The sequence below is a fragment of the Neltuma alba genome, unplaced genomic scaffold (assembly GCF_004799145.2).
Source record: "Neltuma alba isolate B1F8T4 unplaced genomic scaffold, ASM479914v2 tig00010779_pilon, whole genome shotgun sequence".
NCBI classification, from domain to species: Eukaryota; Viridiplantae; Streptophyta; class Magnoliopsida; order Fabales; family Fabaceae; genus Neltuma; species Neltuma alba.
The window spans coordinates 331,572-353,138 of record NW_021635598.1 but is presented as its reverse complement, the minus strand read 5'-3'; the positions used below and the strand labels follow the sequence as shown (position 1 = coordinate 353,138).

At 33.1% G+C, this 21,567-nt stretch overlaps 2 protein-coding genes across 5 annotated transcripts; one reads left to right on the top strand and one right to left on the bottom strand.

Moving 5' to 3' along the window:
* Positions 1-4,414: 4,414 nt before the first annotated feature.
* Positions 4,415-11,627, top strand: LOC114758997 (hydroxymethylglutaryl-CoA lyase, mitochondrial). 2 transcript variants are annotated; one of them, XM_028948096.1, is made up of 9 exons: positions 4,415-4,589; positions 5,816-6,007; positions 6,209-6,419; positions 6,545-6,724; positions 8,624-8,704; positions 8,774-8,937; positions 9,431-9,567; positions 9,989-10,104; positions 10,538-10,993. In XM_028948096.1, the coding sequence occupies exons 2-9, from the start codon at positions 5,841-5,843 to the stop codon at positions 10,622-10,624; spliced, it is 1,143 nt and encodes a 380-aa protein (XP_028803929.1). In that variant the 5' UTR covers positions 4,415-4,589; positions 5,816-5,840; the 3' UTR covers positions 10,625-10,993. The 2 variants fall into 2 exon arrangements, with proteins under 2 accessions (XP_028803929.1, XP_028803928.1); XM_028948095.1 differs by lacking the exon at positions 10,538-10,993 and adding an exon at positions 11,176-11,627 and having other exon boundaries at positions 4,429-4,589.
* A 5,747-nt stretch (positions 11,628-17,374) lies between these two features.
* Positions 17,375-21,567, bottom strand: LOC114758990 (phosphopantothenate--cysteine ligase 2-like). 3 transcript variants are annotated; one of them, XM_028948086.1, is made up of 10 exons: positions 21,506-21,567; positions 20,934-21,088; positions 20,737-20,857; positions 20,597-20,641; positions 20,392-20,477; positions 19,413-19,465; positions 19,216-19,275; positions 18,843-18,944; positions 18,269-18,388; positions 17,375-17,738 (listed from the first exon to the last, which is right to left on the bottom strand). In XM_028948086.1, exons 2-10 carry the CDS (start codon positions 21,079-21,081, stop codon positions 17,499-17,501), a joined length of 975 nt encoding a protein of 324 aa, XP_028803919.1. In that variant the 5' UTR covers positions 21,082-21,088; positions 21,506-21,567; the 3' UTR covers positions 17,375-17,498. The 3 variants fall into 3 exon arrangements, with proteins under 3 accessions (XP_028803919.1, XP_028803917.1, XP_028803918.1); XM_028948084.1 differs by lacking the exon at positions 21,506-21,567 and adding an exon at positions 21,231-21,386; XM_028948085.1 differs by lacking the exon at positions 21,506-21,567 and having other exon boundaries at positions 20,934-21,125.

Below are 21,567 nucleotides of genomic sequence, written 5' to 3'. Positions count from 1 at the left end.
CTGCTAGAGCGAAGGATATCTGTAATGCAATACGTTTAGGCTAGTCCTTTTTTCTTTTGTAATGCCAGCTTGTAATTTCTTGTACATATTTGCTCTTTTATGAAATCCCCATTTCATTCAAAAAAAAAAGGAAAGAAAGAGATGGCTCTAAAATGTCATACATATTATTTTAAGTGTCATATCATATGCTTTAAGTATGAAAATTACTTGTTGCTTTTAGCAGACGGAATTATTCCTCAAACTGGATCAGTGTTGAAGAAGTACTTGTGAGCGCTTTAAATAAAGATAAGGCTGATCTCGACTTCTGATCATAAATATAAGAGTTAGTTTGTACAGAAATCACATCTTACACTACCTCATACAAAGATCCTACATTTAACATCAGAGAAAGTGTCTATTTGCAGGGAAACCACACCACGTTAGTGCAAAAGAGACCTTGCATTTGGCAAATCTAATGCCTCACATTTTCACATTTTGTTTTTACATGTCATGTTTGCCAACACATTTGACAACCTTTTTGATGTGATTCATTTCAGCATATTTTTCCTCCTTGGCGTATTAGCGGCCCATGCTGTGGCCGAAATTGTCTGTTCATGTCATGGTCGGTGTGAATTTACCAATGAATGTTGGGATTAGGTCTTGTCAAAGATATTAATTTCTCATAACATAGCAAATTAAAATTTGAATATCTATTCGAAAAGATGCTCATAAGGCACTGTTGAAATAAAATTATATTTGAGATACTGTTAACACTAAATATAAGTATTTTGTTTTAATGAAAATTGAAATGTTGAGAAAGACTATTTCTTGCTATTAAATACAACCCAGATAGTACAATTGATTTTTTCATTCATTCATTTTGAAAATCACATTAATAAAAAGGAGGCCCATTGCATTTAATGCTATTTAGAGCCTAGAATTGTGGATATTTTACCATACAAAAAGACACCCACATGGCACTCTTGAAATAAAATCATATTTGAGATAATATTAGCACTAAATATAAGTATTTTTTTCAATGACAATTGAGATGTTGATTCGTCACCTTATGAGAGACAATTTCTTTCCATTAAATACAACCGAATTGGTCCAATTAGTTTTTTTTTTCATTCGTTCATTTTGCAAATTACATTAATAAAGAGGAGGCCCATTGCATTTAATACTATTTAGAGTTCTTATAAATTTATTTGATTTTATATTTCATTCTTGTTGTTAAAATTTTTTTACTAAAATCTTCAAAATTTAAATAATTTCAAATTTAATTATTTGACACTATATTTCTTTATTAGTGTATCATATGTATGAATTTATTTTATTTGATTATACGTATTTTATTTTTATATGATATATAATTATTTATATAAATGGAATTTAACAAATACACACAAAATCTAAACAAGTAAAAAATAATTAATCTTTTAATTTCTCTAATATTTTTAGTATTATAAAAAGCACCGTCTATTAAAAAAATGAGAAGGAAAAAAAAAAAGGGAAGAAAAAAAATGAAGCGGTAGATAGACGCCATGTGAATTGAATGCTTGGTGGCAAAGGTAGGGAATGGAGGAGCACCTACCACACAATGAGTTGGCACCGTCCGTCCAGAAACAAGGTGGGCCCTGCCAACTGTTATGACTTCTTTACCCATAATACTTTCCAAAATTTACACTTCAATCCTAACTTGAAAAGTAGCCAGAGGCTTTTAATAGGCTTTCAATTCAGGGTTATTCGGAAGTTTCCAGCTTAACAAGATGGATGGAAACACAAGAGGCCGTTTGGTACTTGAAAACGACGAATAGAGATTAGGATTGATATTGAGAAAAATCATTAAAAAAATATTACTTTTTGTTTTTAATATAAAAACTTATTTGATTTTTATTTTAATTTTAAATATAAAATTCTAATTCACTTTGTCTCTTATATATTTTTTTTCAAGTAATCCTCATAATACTAGTAGTTTTAGCCAGTGCACTTGATTGCAAGGGTATTTTAGGAAAGACAATACCTATTTATTACAAATAACTAACTTAACTAGTTTTCTTAATCTACTCAAATTAGTTAATCAACTTTTATATTAAGAACTAGAAGTGGTATATAATATGAATAATTGCTTGTTACATGGCCTTCTACCTCCATATGTTTAGGCCGTGTTTGGTAACATGGGAAAGTTCTTTTGAAAAGAGCTTTTTTGCAAAATGAAACAAACTGTTTTACATATTTATTTCGTATATTATAATTCTGTAAAAACACTTTTAAAACTATGGTTTGATTTTCATCCGAACATTTATTTAATCTCATATAATAAGCAATTTTTTATACTAAATTTATTTTTTAAAACCCATATAATAGATTTTTTCAATCTCAATACTAATTCTTTTTTTTTTTTTAATTTAAAACTTGGTACCAAGCCGACCTAACTTCCTCTCTGGATTTTTTTTTGGGGGGGGGGGGGACAGAATTACGAAAATACATTGGGTCAGGACCGAAACTCCGTTTGTGTTTGAGAATTGTTAGGGTGGAGCATGAGAATGAGATTTAGATGTTCAAATAACAATCAAGCTTATAAAGTCTAATTCTTATGAGTGAAGGATCTAGATCGATGGGTCTCGTTGCTCCCATATAACTGCTTTTCCTTTGAAAATTATTGATGCGACTGCAAATATTTGTTATTGTCCTTTTCTATAATTGAATTGTTTTGTTTGTTTATTTTTAAATAATGGTCGACGTATTTAAATTTTAAAAAATAAGTTAATTTCGATTTCAGATAATTATTTATATTATATGTGTTAATTTTTTTTTAAGTTATATACTATTATTTATGCCATATGAGGTTTAGGCCTTGTGGAGCTTCAAAATTTATTTAATGATATAAGGAAGCCTAATATATGCACTTTTTTATCTTTGTTTGAACAAAGTTTGTCTACTCATTAAAAAAAAAAAATTAAAACACAACAAATATATGATTTTTCAATCATTACATGTCAACTGTGATTTTTTAACCAAAAAATGCATCTTTTTTTACAAATGATTATTAGGTTGTTCCATTAAATTCTATATTTATCATGTTATTTTAAGAAAATTATAACTTATCACTATTTTAGATAAAATTTTGTGCATGAGTTTATATTAGCTCATAGTAGTAATTTTTTTTTTAATTCTCATTAAATTGTTTGCAATCAATTCTTGTCATTTTTCATTTTTCAAAAGAAGTTTCAAATATATATATATATACACATGCGTACATACGTGTGTATATATAAACAGTATGATATCTATTGAATTTTGAAGCCTAACATCTGAAAATTTTAACTATATCAATGAACTTAAAATTTAACCTAGAATCTTTTTAAAATTAATTTTTTTATCACCTAACTGTACTTAAACTTTCAATTAGTACATTTAGTCCTAAATATAAGATCTAGTTTGTAAAATAATTTGCATTATAAAATTTTAGAAATTTTTTTTAACAATATGTCCAATGATAAAGGATGATAAAAATATATTATGCACTTTTTTTAATTAAATATATTGATATATTAAGACATATAATAAAATTTACAAAAATTTGCAATAGTGATAACTCATAACCAATGGAGTATAATATTAACTATGCTCCCCCAACGGTAAATGAAGGAATTAAGCTGATAGATTTGGCCTTAAATGTAGAAGTTTAATTTTTTTTATTTCTCATATTTATTATTTCTTAAATAATTTATTTAACTTATAAGTTGATATATAATATAATGTTATACGAGATTATTTTAGAGATATTCCATCACACTTTCTATAATTAAATAATTTATCTAATTCCTTTAATATATTTAAGCTAATTAAATAGTTTTTATACTAGAGGGGAAAGAAGTATTACCTCCAGTCCTAATTATAAGACCCAGTTGACTAATTTGAGAAGATTAAGGAAGTAAGTTAAGTTCGTTATTTGTAACAAATAAGTGTTGTCATTCCTAAAATATCCTTGCTAATTAAGTGTGTTGGTTAAAACTATTATTATTAGAAGGACTATCTTGGAAAAAAATGCATAAATATGAGAGACAAAATGAATTGGGGTCTTATAATTAGGACCAAACTAAAAGTCAAACGGGGTCTTATATTAAGAACTGGAGGTAGTAATATTTTTTTGTTATGTCGGAAAAGTTTAAACCTTCAGCCACAAAATTTGAGTGGGGGCAAAGTAATAGATTGCACTGTAGAGCAGGATACAGGAGAGAAATTGCAGTGAGAGCCCTAAGAAGGACTTTGACCAGCTTCCAACTGAAAACTACCTACCACCCATTTTTAACTCCCACGAGAGAGAGAGAGAGAGGTTTCGTTTCGCAATATAACGTCAAAAAAATGCGATACACACAAAGATCGGTTCTTTTTGTCATAATTTAATAATATATTTATTAGATACAACGACTCCGCCCGTCACGTTTCTGCTTCGTCTTCTTCCTCGTTTCTTCCTCACATAACAAGCTACCTCCGAATTTCCCCCAAATTTCTAGGGTTTCTGATTTTTTTTCCTAATCAGAAACCTTAGCTGCCTTCTCCGGTCTCCAGCCTCCTTCCAACTTCTCTTTTTCGTGTTGTTTCAGGTGGGTTTGCCTCTCTTGCTATTCACCGCTCTTCTTCTTAGGATTCTCTGTTTGGGTCGCTGAATGAAGCTACTTACATTATAAAGGATTAAAAAGGGTTAATTGCCGTGTTTTCAATTGGGTATTGGCTGATTATTACGTTGTCTTTGCCTTACCTTTTCAATTTTTTTTGGGGCCCTTGGGGGGGGGGTCTTCCTGCCTCTAGTTTTTATTTTGGTTCATTTTTTCTGAGCTGAGCAAGGCTCGCTATTCCACCTGGAATCAGTAGTAGTCAAATGGATTGGCGCAGTGCTTTTGTTTGACACACGTGAGGGATTAAGAAATGAAATGAGGCCATTAGTAGCTAAGTGATCACTGATGTTGGAGGTTTGAAATTCACAATGCTCTTTGTTGATAAGAGGTTTGCTTCTTCCAGAAAGCACAACATTGGACTCTGTTCAACTCTGGCATTTGCATATTTACAGTTGGAATTGGAAATGTGGCGCCTCTTGTTGGAAATTTGAATGCTGAAGTGTTCAATAAGGCTAGGATTTATAATGACAAAAGTTTGGAAGATTGTTGTGTTTGCTATTACATTGTAAAATCAAAATATAATGTGGAATAATATGGCGTTGAGCTGATTTAAATATCCACATGATATGTTGCTATTGAAAATTTGGTCCTAAAATCTCTCTGAAATGTTGTCCAATTTAGAAACTGCTTTTAACATGTGTTACTACAAACAACAGTTATATTGAATGAATGCTTTTGCACGTTATTAAAAAGTAAAAACTGTTATCATAGGCTAGATAATTTCAGTTGGACTTATGCACACGTTAGACTATAATTACACTCGACCAAGGCTTTGAACTAACCTGTATAGAGGGTGAGATCTGACAAAATAATCATAGAATGAGAGGAGTGTTGCAGTTGTGTCATTCACCAGGTACATTTACAGATAGGTGCAGCTTTCAAGTAGGTAAACTGATAATCATAGAGATATGATTTTGGAATTTTTTTCCATACTGGCTTTTCCGTGTATAGTAGATTTATTTATTTTAATTGATTTAGGATTAGTTTTTGTCATCTTGGTGTTGGTCTACTTGTATTCTTCTTTTATGTTTGTCTATCCAAAAGTGAATCACTTGAATTTTGGTTTAACTGAGGAAAACATGAATATCCTTGATAATGGTTGCAAGCAAAAGTTCATTGTTCACAGTACTCATGTTCTCACATCTTTTTGCCAGTTTCCTTTCATTCATCTGCATCATCATGTCAAGTTTGGAGGAGCCGCTTGGTCTTGACAAATTGCCAAGCATGAGTACCATAGATAGGATACAGAGGTTCTCATCTGGAGCTTGCCGTCCCAGAATAGATAATTTGGGCATGGGAAACTGCTTTATTGAAGGACGAAGTTGCAGTACATCTACCAGCTGCAAGTGAGTTATTATAATTTCTCACAAGTCAGAAACTTGATTGTAATTTGTTGCGAGATTATTAAATCTCTTTTGGTGATTTTTTCCTTTCATACAAACATTTTACATTCTATTTGCTGATGCATGCGTGAAAGAATTTTATGCATGATTTGCCCTTTTCTGCTCAATACATTCATGACATAACCTTATGTCTCTCTGTTTCAGTGAAGATGATGAAGATTATACGGCAGAGACATTTCCATGGAAGAGACATACTAGGGACATGTCCCGAGGGGACTCCTTCTGTCAAAGGGCAATGAGCTCAGGAAGGAACTCAATCAAATTTGGGAAAAATGATGATTCATTTTTCTTTTCAGATAGCCAATATAATCCCAGGTGTATTAATAACAAAGACATACCTGAAATGACATATAAGGTGATCTATGGATGCAGTAATTTCTGTTCAAGTCTCTGGTAGTTAATAAATAAGTTTTTAAATCTGTGGTCTGTGCCTCTTTTTATAACCTTTAAACTTTCTGTTAATTTCATTGGATAATGCAGTTTCTGAAAGGTATACCAAAGTTTGTAAAGATAGTAGAAGTTGGTCCGAGGGATGGATTGCAAAATGAGAAGAATATTGTACCTACGGCTGTAAAGGTTGAATTGATACATAGACTGGCATCTTGTGGGTTGTCTGTTATTGAAGCTACGAGTTTTGTATCTCCCAAATGGGTCCCACAGGTATGACGGCTCAAAATTTTACCTTGTTTAATGCTTCTTGATATTGAAAGTCTTAGGGAGTGATTTTTCTATTAAAATTTATACGAGGTTCATATATGTCTGAGGTTCATACATCCTACATCAGTTCCAAATTGCATGGATGTGTTTATTGCTTAGCTTGGACCCCTTAAATAGTCTTAGGGAAAACTAATCTGACGGTCCTTACAGTATTACCAAATTTTGAATCAGGTCCTTCTAGTTATTGTTCTTTTTATTGAATCCTCATGGTTTACTCAGTTAAAAGTTACAGTCCTTTTGGTTAAATGCTCCAGACTTCTGTTAGAATCATATTGAAGAGGTTGTAGATGTGGATCGGACTCTCTCTCTCTCTCTCCATGCTCGTCTCTTTCATTCTTTTCCATATTTTGCTCCCTTCTTCACGTCAATTGCCTCTGGATTGTTTCCGCATTGGTGTGGGTTTGCTTTTTCTGGAACTCCTCCATTTGCTTCCTACCCTTTCGCATGCTTCTCACCAGCCATTAAAACTCCTCTTTGCTTTATTTTCCCCATATTCTCCATTTTACTCTCTCTTTTGCTCCCTCTGATATAAGCAACTTTCATATTAATATATAATTGCTTGTAACATAACATGTTAGGAATAGATATTTGATATGAAAACCCGCAACTTGATTGCTTTCTCTCCCCCATATTCTCCATTTTACTCTCTCTTTTGCTCCCTCTGATATAGGCGACTTTCTTATTAATATCTAAGTGCTTGTAACATAACATATTAGGAGTACATCATTTGATTTGAAAACCCGAAACTTGAAGGCTGTGAGCATCCAAGGGTGAAAAGCTAGGGAATAAGGCACTACGATACCATATAACATAATTGCTAGTTCTCATTCTCTTAGTTTACTGCACAGATGCTATTAGGAATTGCAAGATGGAGAAGATGATGAAGAAAGATCGCAGACATGGGCTTTTATTCTAGGAAAGAGAGATAGAAGCATGGACAGAGAGATTAGCTTGTATTCCAAGAGAGAGAAAGTTAGTGTGCGGCCTACTCAATATGATCCTAACGGAAATTTGTAGCATTTAACGGAAAGGACTGAAACTTTTAACTGAGTAGACCAAGAGGATTCAATAAAAAGAAAAATAACTAGAAGGACCTGATTCACAACTTGGTAATACTATAAGGATTGTTAGATTGGTTTCCCATAATTTTAATATTACAAAAATGCTTAAATCTGACTTAACATTACGCAAGATGTCTAACAATATGTTGGAACAATAATCTTTTACTTATTTGTCAATGAAAACTTGAATCAAAAGGGAAAATGTGACTTTTTAATAGATAATTGTACTTTGACTTATAGGTTTCTTGTCACTACTTCATTGTGATGTATACAGCTGACTCAATCATAGATGTTAAGAATTCTGTGTCAGCACCTGAGGAGAATTTGCTTGTCAAAAGCATATATTAAACAGAATTGACTACCTAATATTCAAAACGCAGGATCAAATTGTAGCAAGATAGAATTCTGACTTTCTTTTGAAGGAAGAAAGAAGAGAAATAAACAACCTGCCCAACCACACAAAGTTTAAGGAATCTTTTGGATAGATAGAGTACTGTGCATGCTTGAGATATGTCATGCATTGTATACAAGGATAAAATGATTTAAGGATCTTACTCTGTGGTTCTGAGTCACAATAGGATGCTGCTTTTTGATGTTTTGGTACAACTTCAGTCTTTCCTATAATTTTCAGGGATGCCAACAGTTCTGGCCATTATCCTTTCGTATGCATAGGCTATTCTAAATTAGCGGTGTTTTGATTATAAATTTTTTTTCTTAAACAAATTTGGCCTTTTATTTTGGCTCATACCCTCATGGACATCATTTAATTTCTATCTTTCAGTTAGCTGATGCAAAGGACGTAATGCAAGCAGTTCATAAGTTGGAAGGTATCAGATTGCCAGTTTTGACTCCTAATTTAAAGGTACGTACATGTAGAATAACCATGAAGAAGAATATTTATTTGTAGACCTCTGACCTGCTACAATTACAGGGCTTTGAGGCTGCTATAGCAGCTGGTGCTAGAGAAGTAGCTGTTTTTGCATCAGCTTCTGAATCATTTTCAAAATCAAACATCAACTGTAGTATTGAGGAGAGTCTTGTCCGTTATCGTGCTGTTACAAGTGCAGCTAAAGAGCTCTCAATTCCTGTTCGAGGGTATCCCTTCTATTTACTTTTACCACGACTTTAAGATTCTGTTATATCACTGTCTTCTTCTCTGCATATGTATTTAGTTTTGTTGGACAACAATTCTTATTTTCTTTTTATATTTAGATTGATCTTCTCCAGGAAGAGTTGTAGTTGTTACTCCACCATTTTCCTTTTGATTTTGGACAGTGCCTTGGCTTAACTGTATAAAATATCTTAGACTGCTGGGATTTACTCTTGTTTTGGGACATCTAAACTTCTCTGTATTTGCTTTTTGTATGTTTTGACTGAATATGCCTCAATCAGACTATGGCTATATTTTGATGCATTCTTGACTTGCTATCATGGTGGACTAGATCCTTCCTAATATGTTTAAGAGGCAATTAAGTCAAGACCTAATGGTTGAACACGAGATTCTAATCCTAAAATGAATTTTATCAGCATAGAAATTCTATTTCCATTATGCTTATTTCAATTAGTATGTTCTATTTAAATTTTATAGGTATGTATCATGTGTTCTTGGATGTCCAGTGGAAGGACCAATCTCTCCCTCAAAAGTGGCATATGTAGCTAAAGAACTATATGATATGGGTTGCTTTGAGATCTCCCTTGGTGATACAATTGGAGTTGGCACGCCAGGTGGTGATTTTGATAACCTGGTTTTTTTAATTCCAGGCATCCATGCTTGATAGTTGATTCATTAGTAGTGGTGAACTCCTCTCGTTCTTCCAGTAGACTAGGTGTTTTGTCAAATTAAATTTTTCTTTGGGCATGGCCTCAAACGTTTATTAATAATAATATACATGCATCTGCTTTTTAAGTTACGTGTGCTTAGATTCTTCATGCAGATCAATAGGATTCTATGTTTGGTCAAATACCCATTATTCTGCTGATTTTTTTCCCCCCATGATTTTAATAAACATATGGCCAAAGTATGTGCCTATAAAGAAGATTGTTTGATTTCTCCTTTTTGTGCCATCTGCTAATTAATTGGACTCCGATGATAACTCCCTGATGATCTTGTACTTGTATTGTTCTCCATTCACTTTTTTGTGCCCAGGAACTGTGATTCCCATGCTTTTGGCTGTGATGGCTGTCATTCCAATCGAGGCAATTGCTGTCCACTTCCATGACACTTATGGCCAATCCCTTCCAAATATTCTGGCGTCCCTTCAAGTAAGCTATCAAAATATCAAAAATAGCATCTGCCGCTTTTGTTATACTTGTCTTTTAATGTATAGAACTTACTGAGTTCTCCTCTTTCACGTTATACCTTTAAAGTTTTTATTGATGTACCAATCCATGGACATAATCTATAATCCTAGATTTCATCTTAAAATAAAATCTGTATTTTTTTAAATTTCTATGATGATAACATATAACTGTACAAAATAGAGAAGACTATCATATGCCACATGAGTAGAACTGTTAAATATTGGCCTTGCAGGTTTCACTGGCATATGGTGTATGGAGAACGAACCTTACCTACACCATTTGTAACTAGAGCTAGGTTGGCTTTAGTTGTTAATTTAGGTTTAAAGGGTTAGGATGAGTTAATGATGATGGGGAGAAAAGCAGGGTTTGATTTCTTTTCTCCTGCCACTTGCAGAATGATGGGATCAAGCAGGCCCTACATTTCAGTGTTGTTGATACCATTTGCCTCTCTTCCTATGTTGCCTTCTCGTTAAAGGGGTAATTAAAAATCTAAAACAAAGTCCCTAGATGGGAACTCATTGCATTTATCTAAAAAAATCATATTACCTATCACTCTCCTTTTTAAAACATTAAATGTGATATTTCAAACCACACTAATTACAATTATTTAAAATAATTCATAATAACTGATCAATTTTCCATTAATTCTTCCTGCCATTTTACTCATTCATATTAAAAACATTGAATGCGATATGTCAAATTACAAAGGGGAACTGATTACAATAAATTCATGATACCTATCATTTTTCTATTACCTGTCCCGTCCGTTTCTCTTGCTCATTTTTAAATCATCGAATGTGATATCCTGGCAGGAATTAAAAAAGCACAAATAGATTTTTTTCCTTAGGGGAAAAAAAAAAACTAAAACTAAAACCTTGATATGCTGAGTCTTGTCTCCGCAAAGTCTGTTCTTTATCATGGTAATGCAAGTTAATGGGATTCATGTTTTTGTTGACAAAGCAGAATGTGGGACCTCAATTTATGTTTTGGTAGTCTAAGAATCAGTAATGAATTTTGATTTGCATTAAACAGATGGGGATCTGTACAGTGGACTCCTCTGTTGCTGGTCTTGGTGGGTGTCCATATGCTAAGGGAGCTTCAGGAAACGTTGCTACCGAAGATGTTGTGTACATGCTGAATGGGCTGGGAGTGAAAACTAATGTTGATCTTGGAAAGCTCATGTCGGCTGGGGACTTCATCGGCAAGCATCTAGGTCGCCCCTCTGGCTCAAAGACTGCTATTGCCTTGAGCCGAGTCACAGCTGATGCCTCTAAGATATGAGATTATACATTGCTATTGATATCAATATTTATTCATATGCTTCAAGCAATGACAAACATCTCCATCCACGTCATGTTTCTGTTTTTACATACTTGTAGAATGTAACCACAATACCCCCTCGTATTATGAGGTGAGAAGGAATAAGTATATGTATCTAAATATCTACCAATCTTAATGCAAACACCTCATGTTTGCCATTGTTATCACTAGCTTCTCTCCTTAATTCTCCTTTCTTATTCTGTCCAGAGAATTTAGCTCATATTGACTATAGTTCAATTCCCACCCATTTTTTCGGCTGGAAAAAATTGAAGTTTAAGCCATTAAATACATGCTCACACACGCATGCACATGCTGCTGTCCATGTCATGCAAAGGGTCTTTAAAAGTATTCCTTTTTCCCCGTTTTCTTCAATCCAAATATACCTTCAGGTAATCATATTACTTGGAGCCATGAGTTTGAGGTCAAAACCATGTCACCTTCACAAGTGTGGAGTTGTAGAATTGCGGATGCATTTGAGATTCCAATGATGGCAAAGGGAGCCATGACTTTGACCATCACAAAAAGGGAAACTAAAAGGCAAAGAGCAAGGTAAGAAAGTGACCTCCTTTCATCATTTGCACTTGCTTGTGCTCCAATTTATTTCCCAACCTTCATAATAGCCTCATGTCTTCTCTTGTCTCTTTTTGAATGTGGTTGTGGCAGTCAAAGGTGCAAAGCCATTTTAACACCCTGAAATAATCATCACTCAGATCCTTTTCTCAACCTCAACTTTGGGTGTGGTGGGTGTTTGCCATTATGATGGAGTCTTTTCTTTGATAATGTCATCATTAAGTTTTAGGTCTCTTTAATCTGGTATAATTTTTTTATCATCAACTCTCAAGTTTCATTATTTTTAATTCTTGAGTAAAAATACAGTTATTAAAAAAAACTTAGTGTTAAAAATCAGGAACGATGGTTTATGGTAAGAGCCTAGATGTGAGCAGAAGTTTCAAATTCAATTAATTGTATTGAGAAAAGAAGAAAGTTATATAAGGAGCAAACAAGTGCATAATGACTTTTAGGCTTGTTTGTTGGTGAGGACTTCGTAGTGAAAAGGGTTAGCTTTTATTCTTAATTTTTTGTATTGACATGAAAAGGGAAAAGAGAATGTTTCAGTTTGAAGGATCAAAAGGGTATGATTTTATTTAGGCCTTTAATTATGATGATCAATATGGTAGAGGTATTTTCTTTTAAATTAAATTTTGGAGGATATGCTCCCTCTCTAATCTCTAAAATGTTTTTGGCAGGCTTTCAAATATATAACTTTCGTTATGTGAGCCCAAACATATATAATTTTCAAGTATATTTTGTTTATTAAATTTAACAATTTTTTAATTGAAGGAGAAAAATGTAGTGGAGAAAATATAAACATAAATTAATAGATAGTATTTTAAATATAAAAAAAACTAAACCATGGAAAACATTTTTAGTTGAAATTGTCAAAATCACCTTGCTTCCAAATATTGATGGGCATAGTTCTTCTAATTAAGGGGATGAACATACCTATTATAGAAATCATGGCATCTAATTCTAATAAGAGAAACGGGAAAAGGATGCAATCTATAAGGTAGATTTTTCAAAATATTCTGAAGATTTTAAGGCTATAAAATATTTTTTTTTAAAGAAAAAGGTTAAAAAGGTTTCAATGCTTTTTAATCGGACGTGTAAAGCAAATGAAGACAACATCATTCTGTGTAAGAAAAAAGATACACACATTTGTTCATAACCCTTTTGTCAAACTCCCCCACACGTTTGACCAACTTCAATGTTTTCTCAAAATAATTCACTACTGGATTCCACGTAAAAAATAATCATTATTTTGAATAGATTTTAATTCTTTATTTTTTATGGAAAAAAGAAAGTGTTCAATGCCTAAAGTTTTAATCAACTTGGGGTCTAGCACTTTGTGATTTTTATTTCTTGAACTAAGGAATCAGTTCTCAAAATCGTTCACATATAAGAGATATGTTATTGCATGCATATTAATGACACGTAATCTTTATTTTATTTTTTTGCTAGTTAGGTATGTATATCTTTTTATTGAAAATAATCATATTCGAAACACTATAAGACGATAAATGTGCCATTTTTCCCACTGGAAATTTAAGCTTTAGATTATCACATTGTGAAAGACTAACTCCTTCCATTAACTTCAATACCTGTTTGTTACATATTATCTTTAAGATCTCAGTCAAAGTTGACTATAATTCTAAGGGTTAATTATTTAATAAAATTTAATTAAAAAGTTTACAAATTCTCCTATTGAATTTTAAAAATAATACGTACTTACATAGTATAAAATTAATTTGAGTTATAATTTTTTCAGACGACATAATAATTTTTTTTGAAAGATCTATTAATAAGTGTGGTTATAGACCTTATAACAAATTAAACCTAAGTTTATAATATGAATCCCTACATCTACTTTTCTCATTCTTTTGTATCTGTTTAACTAAGCTCCTGGAGTCTAACATGCATTAAGAGAAGAGTTCAATACCAACCATATTCAAAGGGAATTCAAAGACGCTAGTTTGAAAGAGAGGAGTAAATAATAATAGTAAATGGCATATTCACTAGAGAGAGAGAGAGAGAGAGAGAGAGAGGGCAGATTATGACATATTTGATCATCTGACGTGAGGCAGATACACACAAATCTCTCTCTCTCTCTCTCTGTGCAGACAATAAATATATGAATCACAGTGGGCTTCAACAGGAGCAAACGAGAACAAAGTAAAACAAAGAAAGGCCTCTTTCATTTCTTTCTCTAGTCCATATGGTTGTTTCCCATGTAAAAAAGGCTCAGAAAATGGCACTCTTACAGACTCTCTCTCTTTCTCTCTCAGTCTGCACCATATTTATTTGCATTCATGGCACCCTCCCCTATGCACTATATTGACCCCTCTCCTCATTTTCAGAGCTCACTCTCCAAAAACCAAAAAGGGCAGAGATTTAAAAAAAAAAAGGCAGACTCAGATCAGCAGCATCAGGCCATCAGATATTCAGAATTCAGATCCTTTGCATACTGTTGCTTTTATTATCATTTTCTTTTCTCTTCTTTCACCATCTTCCAGGCACCACCTCCTTCTTCTTCTGGGTTTGATTTGCGACACCCTTTTAGATTCAGATCCCAAAAGTTGCTTCCTTTTTTTCATTTCCTTTATGGGGTTTTGAACCAATTGTAAAAGTTATTGTTTCCTATGTGCACTATTTTAAGTTTTTAAGTATATATTATGAAGCTTATAGGTGTGGCTTCTTGTCTCTCTCTCCTTCTGCTTCTGCTTCTGTTTCTGCTCAAAACCTCTCCTGCTTCTTCTGATGGGTCTGCAAAATTTCAGAGCGTTAAATCTGGGTCTATTCCTCTTCAAGCCAAGCCAGGTTTAGCAAACAAGAAGACTCATAAAAGTGATGATGAAGATCATGGCTCAGAAGCTCCCGCTTTTGGTGATGAAAAAAGAAAAATCTACACTGGTCCTAATCCTTTACATAACAGATAAGTAGTGTATGTTTATATGTATAATTCTTCTATTCAGAGCTTGATTTTTCTTCTTTACTTCAAGCTCGCTCTATAGATAATAGATTTTTCTTTTTTCTTTTTTTTCCCTCTCATTTCTTTGTATGTTTCCCCACCCAGAATTTGTGATTATTTTTCTCCCAAAGTATCAGTATGTTTCTGGTGTATTATTATTATTAATATTGTTGTGTATAGGATTATGTTATTTTTCATTCACCACCATATGGCTGATGTCTAGTCCTTTATTTCAATATTATGTATCATTGCATTTTAATTTTTAAAACCTTGAATTCAAAATCTTATTTAAAAAGATGTCAAATTCCTAATTTCCTTCTACTTTTTTTTTTTTTTACCAGCAATAATTTCCTTCTACTTGACTAGACCAGATGGTTGGTTGTGTATAGGATTATTTAACGTTGGAGCTTCATAGTACAATTTTTATTTTAATATAACAACTGCTTTTAAAAATAAAATAAAACAAATGCTTGAGAATGAGGTAATGCCATGCAATTAGGATCACGTTTTGCATATAAATTGTGATGCAGTAAATGGAAATGAAATGGTACAAAAGAGCAGAGTGTTAATTATGAGATGGCTCTGCCATTAATGGAGTTTGGTGGAGTAATGACTATTTGACAGTGTTTGTTATGATTAGGTCATTTGTTTCTTCCTACTTTGATTTCCGTACATTCTTGTAATTTTGGATTTCTGCATAAAGCTGCATCAGATTTTCGCTCTGCTTTTTGGTTCTAATTTTAGTACATACTACAGATTTATGGTCTGCATAATCCTCTCTTGATTTAAAAAAAAAAAAAGATTATAAAAATTTGAATAAATTGAATATATTAGTAACGATTTGGATGGTTCAATCCAGATGAATAGGGGAAAAAAATGACGAATCAGCCTCTCCTCCATTGGCTTAATAATTTAATCAAATTAACCTCAATTAAATAATAGTTGGATGGATAAATATTTGATCAAAGTGATGAAAAAAACTTAATCGAATTAGTTGAAAGTTCATTTACATGCTTTTGTTTTTTAATTTATTCGCATATTATTATTTCAAGGCTTCAAATATTTATATATAACTACTCATTTATCTTGGGCATATCGTTCCTTTAATTCATCTATCCTTACAAAATTATTCTATTATTTAATCTGCAATCATAGACTAATAAATCATAAATGGTTATTAATTTGTTTTGGAGTTTCACTTAAATGTGCAAAACCCACTTTAGTCTAACTCATATATAAGAATTCCCAATTCGGTAACACGTTGATTAAAGATTTAGTTGGCCAAAAAAAAAAAGAGATTAAAGATTAAGAATTGAAATTCTCAATATATATATAAATATAGGGTTAAGATGCAAATTTTTTTCCACAGGTTGCCACTTAAAAGCACTGAGTACCTGAAAGGTTTTTTAGGTTCAACATTATCGTAAAAGTTTAAAATCATAATAATTTTGCTTTCTACTATTAAAAAACTAACGTTGAAAGTTAAAATATTGATATTAACCGTTAGTATTTTTAACAATAAAAAATAAAATTGTCATGATTTTAAACTTTGGGGATAATATTGAACTCAAAAAAAATTTCAGTTTTCGTGCTATCAAGTGGAAATTTTCAGGATAAATTTGCAACTTAACCTTCTATATCTATATATATAGATAGATATATAAAACCGAAAAAAGTCAATAAATCCTCACTGATTCAAGAGAAGATCCATGGCGTACTGGCTCTCAAGTTTGATCAATTCAGAGAGTTAGCAAAAGGCATTGTAATATGCGTGGTTCAACTTGGAAAAACACTAGGTTGAAAGCTCTGCTTATTCGCAAATGGTCTCTTGAATGTTCAAGATTAAAAAAAATTCAGTTTTTAGACTTGCAAACTCCAATGAATAGAATAAAATTTGTTCATGTGAGGAAGAAGGCATGTGCAATGGCGGGGCCCCTCTGTTAGTACAAGTTCTATTCTCTCTCTATAATCACTCAGTAATTTAAGAATTGATTGAATCTATACACTAAAATAAAACATGAAAAGGCTCAATTCATCACATTGATATGATCGCTTGCAGTTTCAATTCTAACGAGAGGGTCGTAGAATTGAAAACGCATACTGAAATCTGGTTCTATTGTTCCTCATAAGAAACCTATTTCTTTTGCTCATCGTATTAACTTTGTCTTGCACTGCCAATACCATTAACAACAAACACTGAAGCCCCAAACATTCAAAATATATACAATTTATTAATCATGAAAGAAAATGGCGTATACCCGTTTTATTATGAGATAAAACTCAAAAATATGATACAAAGTTTTTTTATAACTTATAAGGCTAATCTTAGAAAAAAAAAAAAAAAAAAGTGAAATTCAGACAAGGGCCCTCAACATTTCTTCTCTTTGTTTTTATAACTTATAGTGCGTCTATTTCTTCTCATCCTTCTTAGGGATGATGAAGTTATCAAATGCAAACGAAAGTTTTGGTGACCCAAAAACACAGCTGATCAGGATCTCGTTGTTTTGACTCATCTGCTAGATTCTTCAATGTAAGCTAAATGTTTCCCAGAAAGGAGCTTAATTAGGGGATTCTCTACAACATCACCAGGTTGACTCTTATTCCGCCGAACAGTAGTCTTCTCAGAACTAGTGACGACCACCACTTCCTCCTTGCGAGTGGAGAGTTCGTTTGCAACAACAGCATGCATCTTGTACTTTTCAAGAGCCTTATCAGCCTTCTTCAGAAGAATGTTTGTATCTGTCTCTAACTGTCAGCAATGAAAAACAATAAATCTTAGATAAAAGAATATTAGTATCATGGTATGTCATTTTCTTTTCAATGCTTTTTAGGGTTGCCAGAAAACAGGAGATCCTTGGAAAACAATATAGTTTGAATCTGAACATTTTCATTTACATATTCCAACTGTTCTTTATAAAGAAGATTAAAAAAAGAATGCAAATTTTTATTGAATTCCTTATCGGGCAACATAGGCACAGAATTTTTGGAAAACAATATCATTGACGATGTCACATGAAAAATAACATAACATCACATGGAAAGGTATACGAAACTGAGCTCAGCTTCAAACTTTGAGCAAAACTCGAGACATCTTTTTTCATGATAGTGACTGGTAACTACAAGTTAATCATGCATTTAATATAGCAATATAGGCCAATGAAAAAGTTTTTCCCACAAGCATATAATGGCCAAACAGGTGGGTGATCAAAACTAACCATGCTATAACGTCAAAGATAGCAACATTCAACTGGCTGCTGTGGTGGGGACAGGCTTTTGTACCTTGAAAGATATGCAGAAGGCAGATGGAGCCCAATCTTCCCTTAGCACCGACAACATTTTTGGCACTTGAACGAGTTTCACGTCCAAAATGTGAGATCCTGACTGAATTTTGTGCTCCACCTACAAGATTAAAACAAGTTGACATCATCAATAGCTAGTAAATCTAATATATGTATCTTACCAAAAAAGAAAAACCTGACATATATATATATATGTCAAAATTGCAAATTTCTAGCTTTATGGTACACCTTTTAAAGTAATAACCAACCATACTAATCTGATTAGGTTTTTCCCCAGGCATCCTCATCTTGAGGTCTATATTTTATAGAATTTGTCGTCCGTTATGTTCAAAATCTGTTATCCAAGACAAAATTTCATCTTTGATTAATATTGCAGTTCCAAAATTTCTTCAACTATAAGAAATTATATCATTTAGAACAATATTTAAGTGTAAAAACTAAAAACTGCATTGGTAACAATCTAGTAATTAACATATATCTACACTTTTGAATAACGGGATCCAGAGATAAAGAACAAGACAACAATATTGAAGAACTAATTTTCAAATTATTACCATGTCCTTCCAAGGAACGTAAAAATCAGATACTGCAGCTGAAAGATAGAACATTGCACGTGGCCCAAGGCACCTCATTGACACTGCAGTCATTTGCAGCATCTGCACTAACAAAAAAATTACATGGCTATTTTGCACAACAAAACTACTGATTTGGCACTTAAGTTAAAAATCATCACAAGTAAAGAAGTGGCAAAATCTTAAAATATGAGTATATATGACTAAATTATGGAGGTGAAAGACGCATAAGTCCACCTCCAAAGTTGACTGTCAGTTAATATCCAGGCAGACAAAGCAGCAGAGGATATACAATAATCTAGATTGATTTGTTTGCAGCATGAAATAAACAGATAAAAACATAAACAAGGCTTACCTGAAGATACTCAAATATTGTACTGTATGGAAGTTTTAATAGGAGACCGTCTGCTACTGCCTGCAGAAGAATGGAAAACATATTTAGCTCTAATCGTACCCAGCTAATCTAAACATGAACTGCTAGTGAAAAGAAGGGGGGGAAAAACAACACTTAAAAATAAGAATAGTATGAAAAATCAAAGCTATGGTTCATACAGCATGATGATCAATGATAGCCCTCTTCACTGCTTCAGCATGAGCCTCGCGAACTGAATTATAGAAAAAAAATTCAGCCACTTTCATATAAAAGTTAAAAACCAAGATGAGGCAGGCAAAATTCACTTTAGCCGATAGGTTTTCCAATTAGCCTTCTTCATGGGACAAGAATAAGCTAATAATATGACATGACCGAACCTCCTACTGCTGCTAGAACATAAAGAGAGGGACATCAGGGAGTGGTAAAAAGGCAGACATTGAGGATCCATTGGCTCAAAGGAAAACATAATGGGTAGAAGTCGGATAAAGCTGAAAATAGAGGAGCTAAATAAGGAAGTCATGATGAATGGATGGTTGTCAGTGGGATATGTAAAACAGGAGAGCAGAGAAGAACTGGTTAGTGTGGCTTTAGCCCTGGGTGGAGAGTGCCAACCTCTTGAAAGTTTGGCAAATCTATTGTGTTTTGTGATTCCGTTTTTTCTGTTGAGTTTGTGGCAGCTGGTGTGTGCTTTGCATCTTTTACTCCTTGTTATCTTGTGTTAGTTTGTCTGTAATTTTTTTATCCGGGTGTAAAAGGCTCATGTGTTTGGCTTGAGTTCCCTTTTAATCTGTTTTAGTTCTTCAGGAAAAAGAATAATTCATTCCAAGTTATTTAAATTCGTTCTTGTCTATTTTGCGCTTTTGTCTGTCATTAACTTAATTCAAGTTGAGGGTTCTATCATAACATAACATTTTTTATATTATATAGATATAATGCTGTAAAGCGAGAATTATTTAAATAAAGTCGGGTCATTAGATATCTGGCATCATTGTTTTCAAACAATCAAATCATGCATATTCAAATACTTCAACAAAATCATGTCATAATGATAAAGATAGGATTGTTGGGTTATTGATCCTGCTTTGGGTAAGGAAATAAACTGATTACTTTCTGTGTCACACGCACAGTCTCACGAAGTATTCAGCAGAAACTATAAACCTCGAATATTGCAATCACTGGTAGCCTCAAAGCATTCAAGTAAAGGATCATCAGGCAGGGATCTGCAAAACGGCTGGAAACTTCCCCTGCAAATATATACATGCGCAATGAACTAAATCAAAAGAAACCAAACCAGAGATAGAAATACTCTACAACTCATCATAAAAGAAAGCACCACAACTGGAACAGAAAAATAGAAATTCACCTTCGATAAAGAAAGATGACAGCATATCCAGCCTGCAGAAAATACCTAAAACGAAACCAGCAAGATCATCATCTTTTTAAGAAAACTCTGATAAGAAGTTGACATCAATTCTTTAATAACTCAAAGGAGATTCAACATACTCTGTAGATGTGGCTCCTCTATGACCTGAACTGAAATTGTCAACATATCGAACACACCGTTGCTCTAATGGAGCAGTGGTGCCGCCAGATGTCACACAAACTACTCTTCTGGCATTCCCATCTGAACCAGAATTTTCACTTAGAAGTAATGTAATCATTGCAAAATGCATAATTAATTGTTGTGAGAATGAACCTACCAGAAGGCAAAGAGTTGCGTGCAATAAATTCGTTCAATTTTTCACTTATTTCATTACTGTTTTGCAAAGGAGGAGCTGAATCAAAAAATGCTTTCACTTCCTGTTCAAAAGTTAGCTGCGGAGTTTGCAATCCCTTGACTGAATCCATGAATTGCCTGCAGCCATATCCTTTGTCAGACATTCATAACTTGACTGCAAGCTCATGAACCAAAATAAGACTTGAAAATTAATGTCAATAAATTAGGGAGAAAAACGAAAATCAGCATCCCATACAAAAAGGCCCTCACAAACTACCACCTAATAATTCCACCGCAATATCCCAATGAAGCAAACCAATATTCAAAATCAGTAAGGCAATAGCAAGATAACCCAAATTTGAACGGAAAATTCAGATGACAATAGATTGCGAGGTGAAGCATCTAAAAGGGGGCGAATGCACCCAATCATAAGTGATCAAATGCGCAGCAAATTCAAACATTCGAATTCAAAGCAAGATTCGTTTTCTTCCTTAACTTTATTTTGAGGAAACTGAAGACATAAACAGAAGAAAAGGGCAGATTCGGAGAGCTCACCACCAAAGAAGCGCAGTAGTCTGGCGTGATGCGACGGGAGAGGAGAAGGGGGAAGAAGTGAG

Bases quoted from the DNA above. Each gene is read 5' to 3' on its own strand.
- LOC114758990 (XM_028948084.1), bottom strand. From the start codon at position 21,352: ATGCTTCACCTCGCAATCTATTGTCATCTGAATTTTCCGTTCAAATTT. The intron at 18,945-19,215 runs GTAAGCCTTGTT...TTGTTAGTGCAG, and splicing joins CAATATTTGAGTATCTTCAG to ATGCTGCAAATGACTGCAGT. The intron at 17,739-18,268 runs GTACAAAAGCCT...CATTGCTGACAG, and splicing joins CCTTCTGCATATCTTTCAAG to TTAGAGACAGATACAAACAT.
- LOC114758997 (XM_028948095.1), top strand. From the start codon at position 5,841: ATGTCAAGTTTGGAGGAGCCGCTTGGTCTTGACAAATTGCCAAGCATG. The intron at 6,008-6,208 runs GTGAGTTATTAT...TCTCTGTTTCAG, and splicing joins AGTACATCTACCAGCTGCAA to TGAAGATGATGAAGATTATA. The intron at 6,420-6,544 runs GTGATCTATGGA...TGGATAATGCAG, and splicing joins TACCTGAAATGACATATAAG to TTTCTGAAAGGTATACCAAA.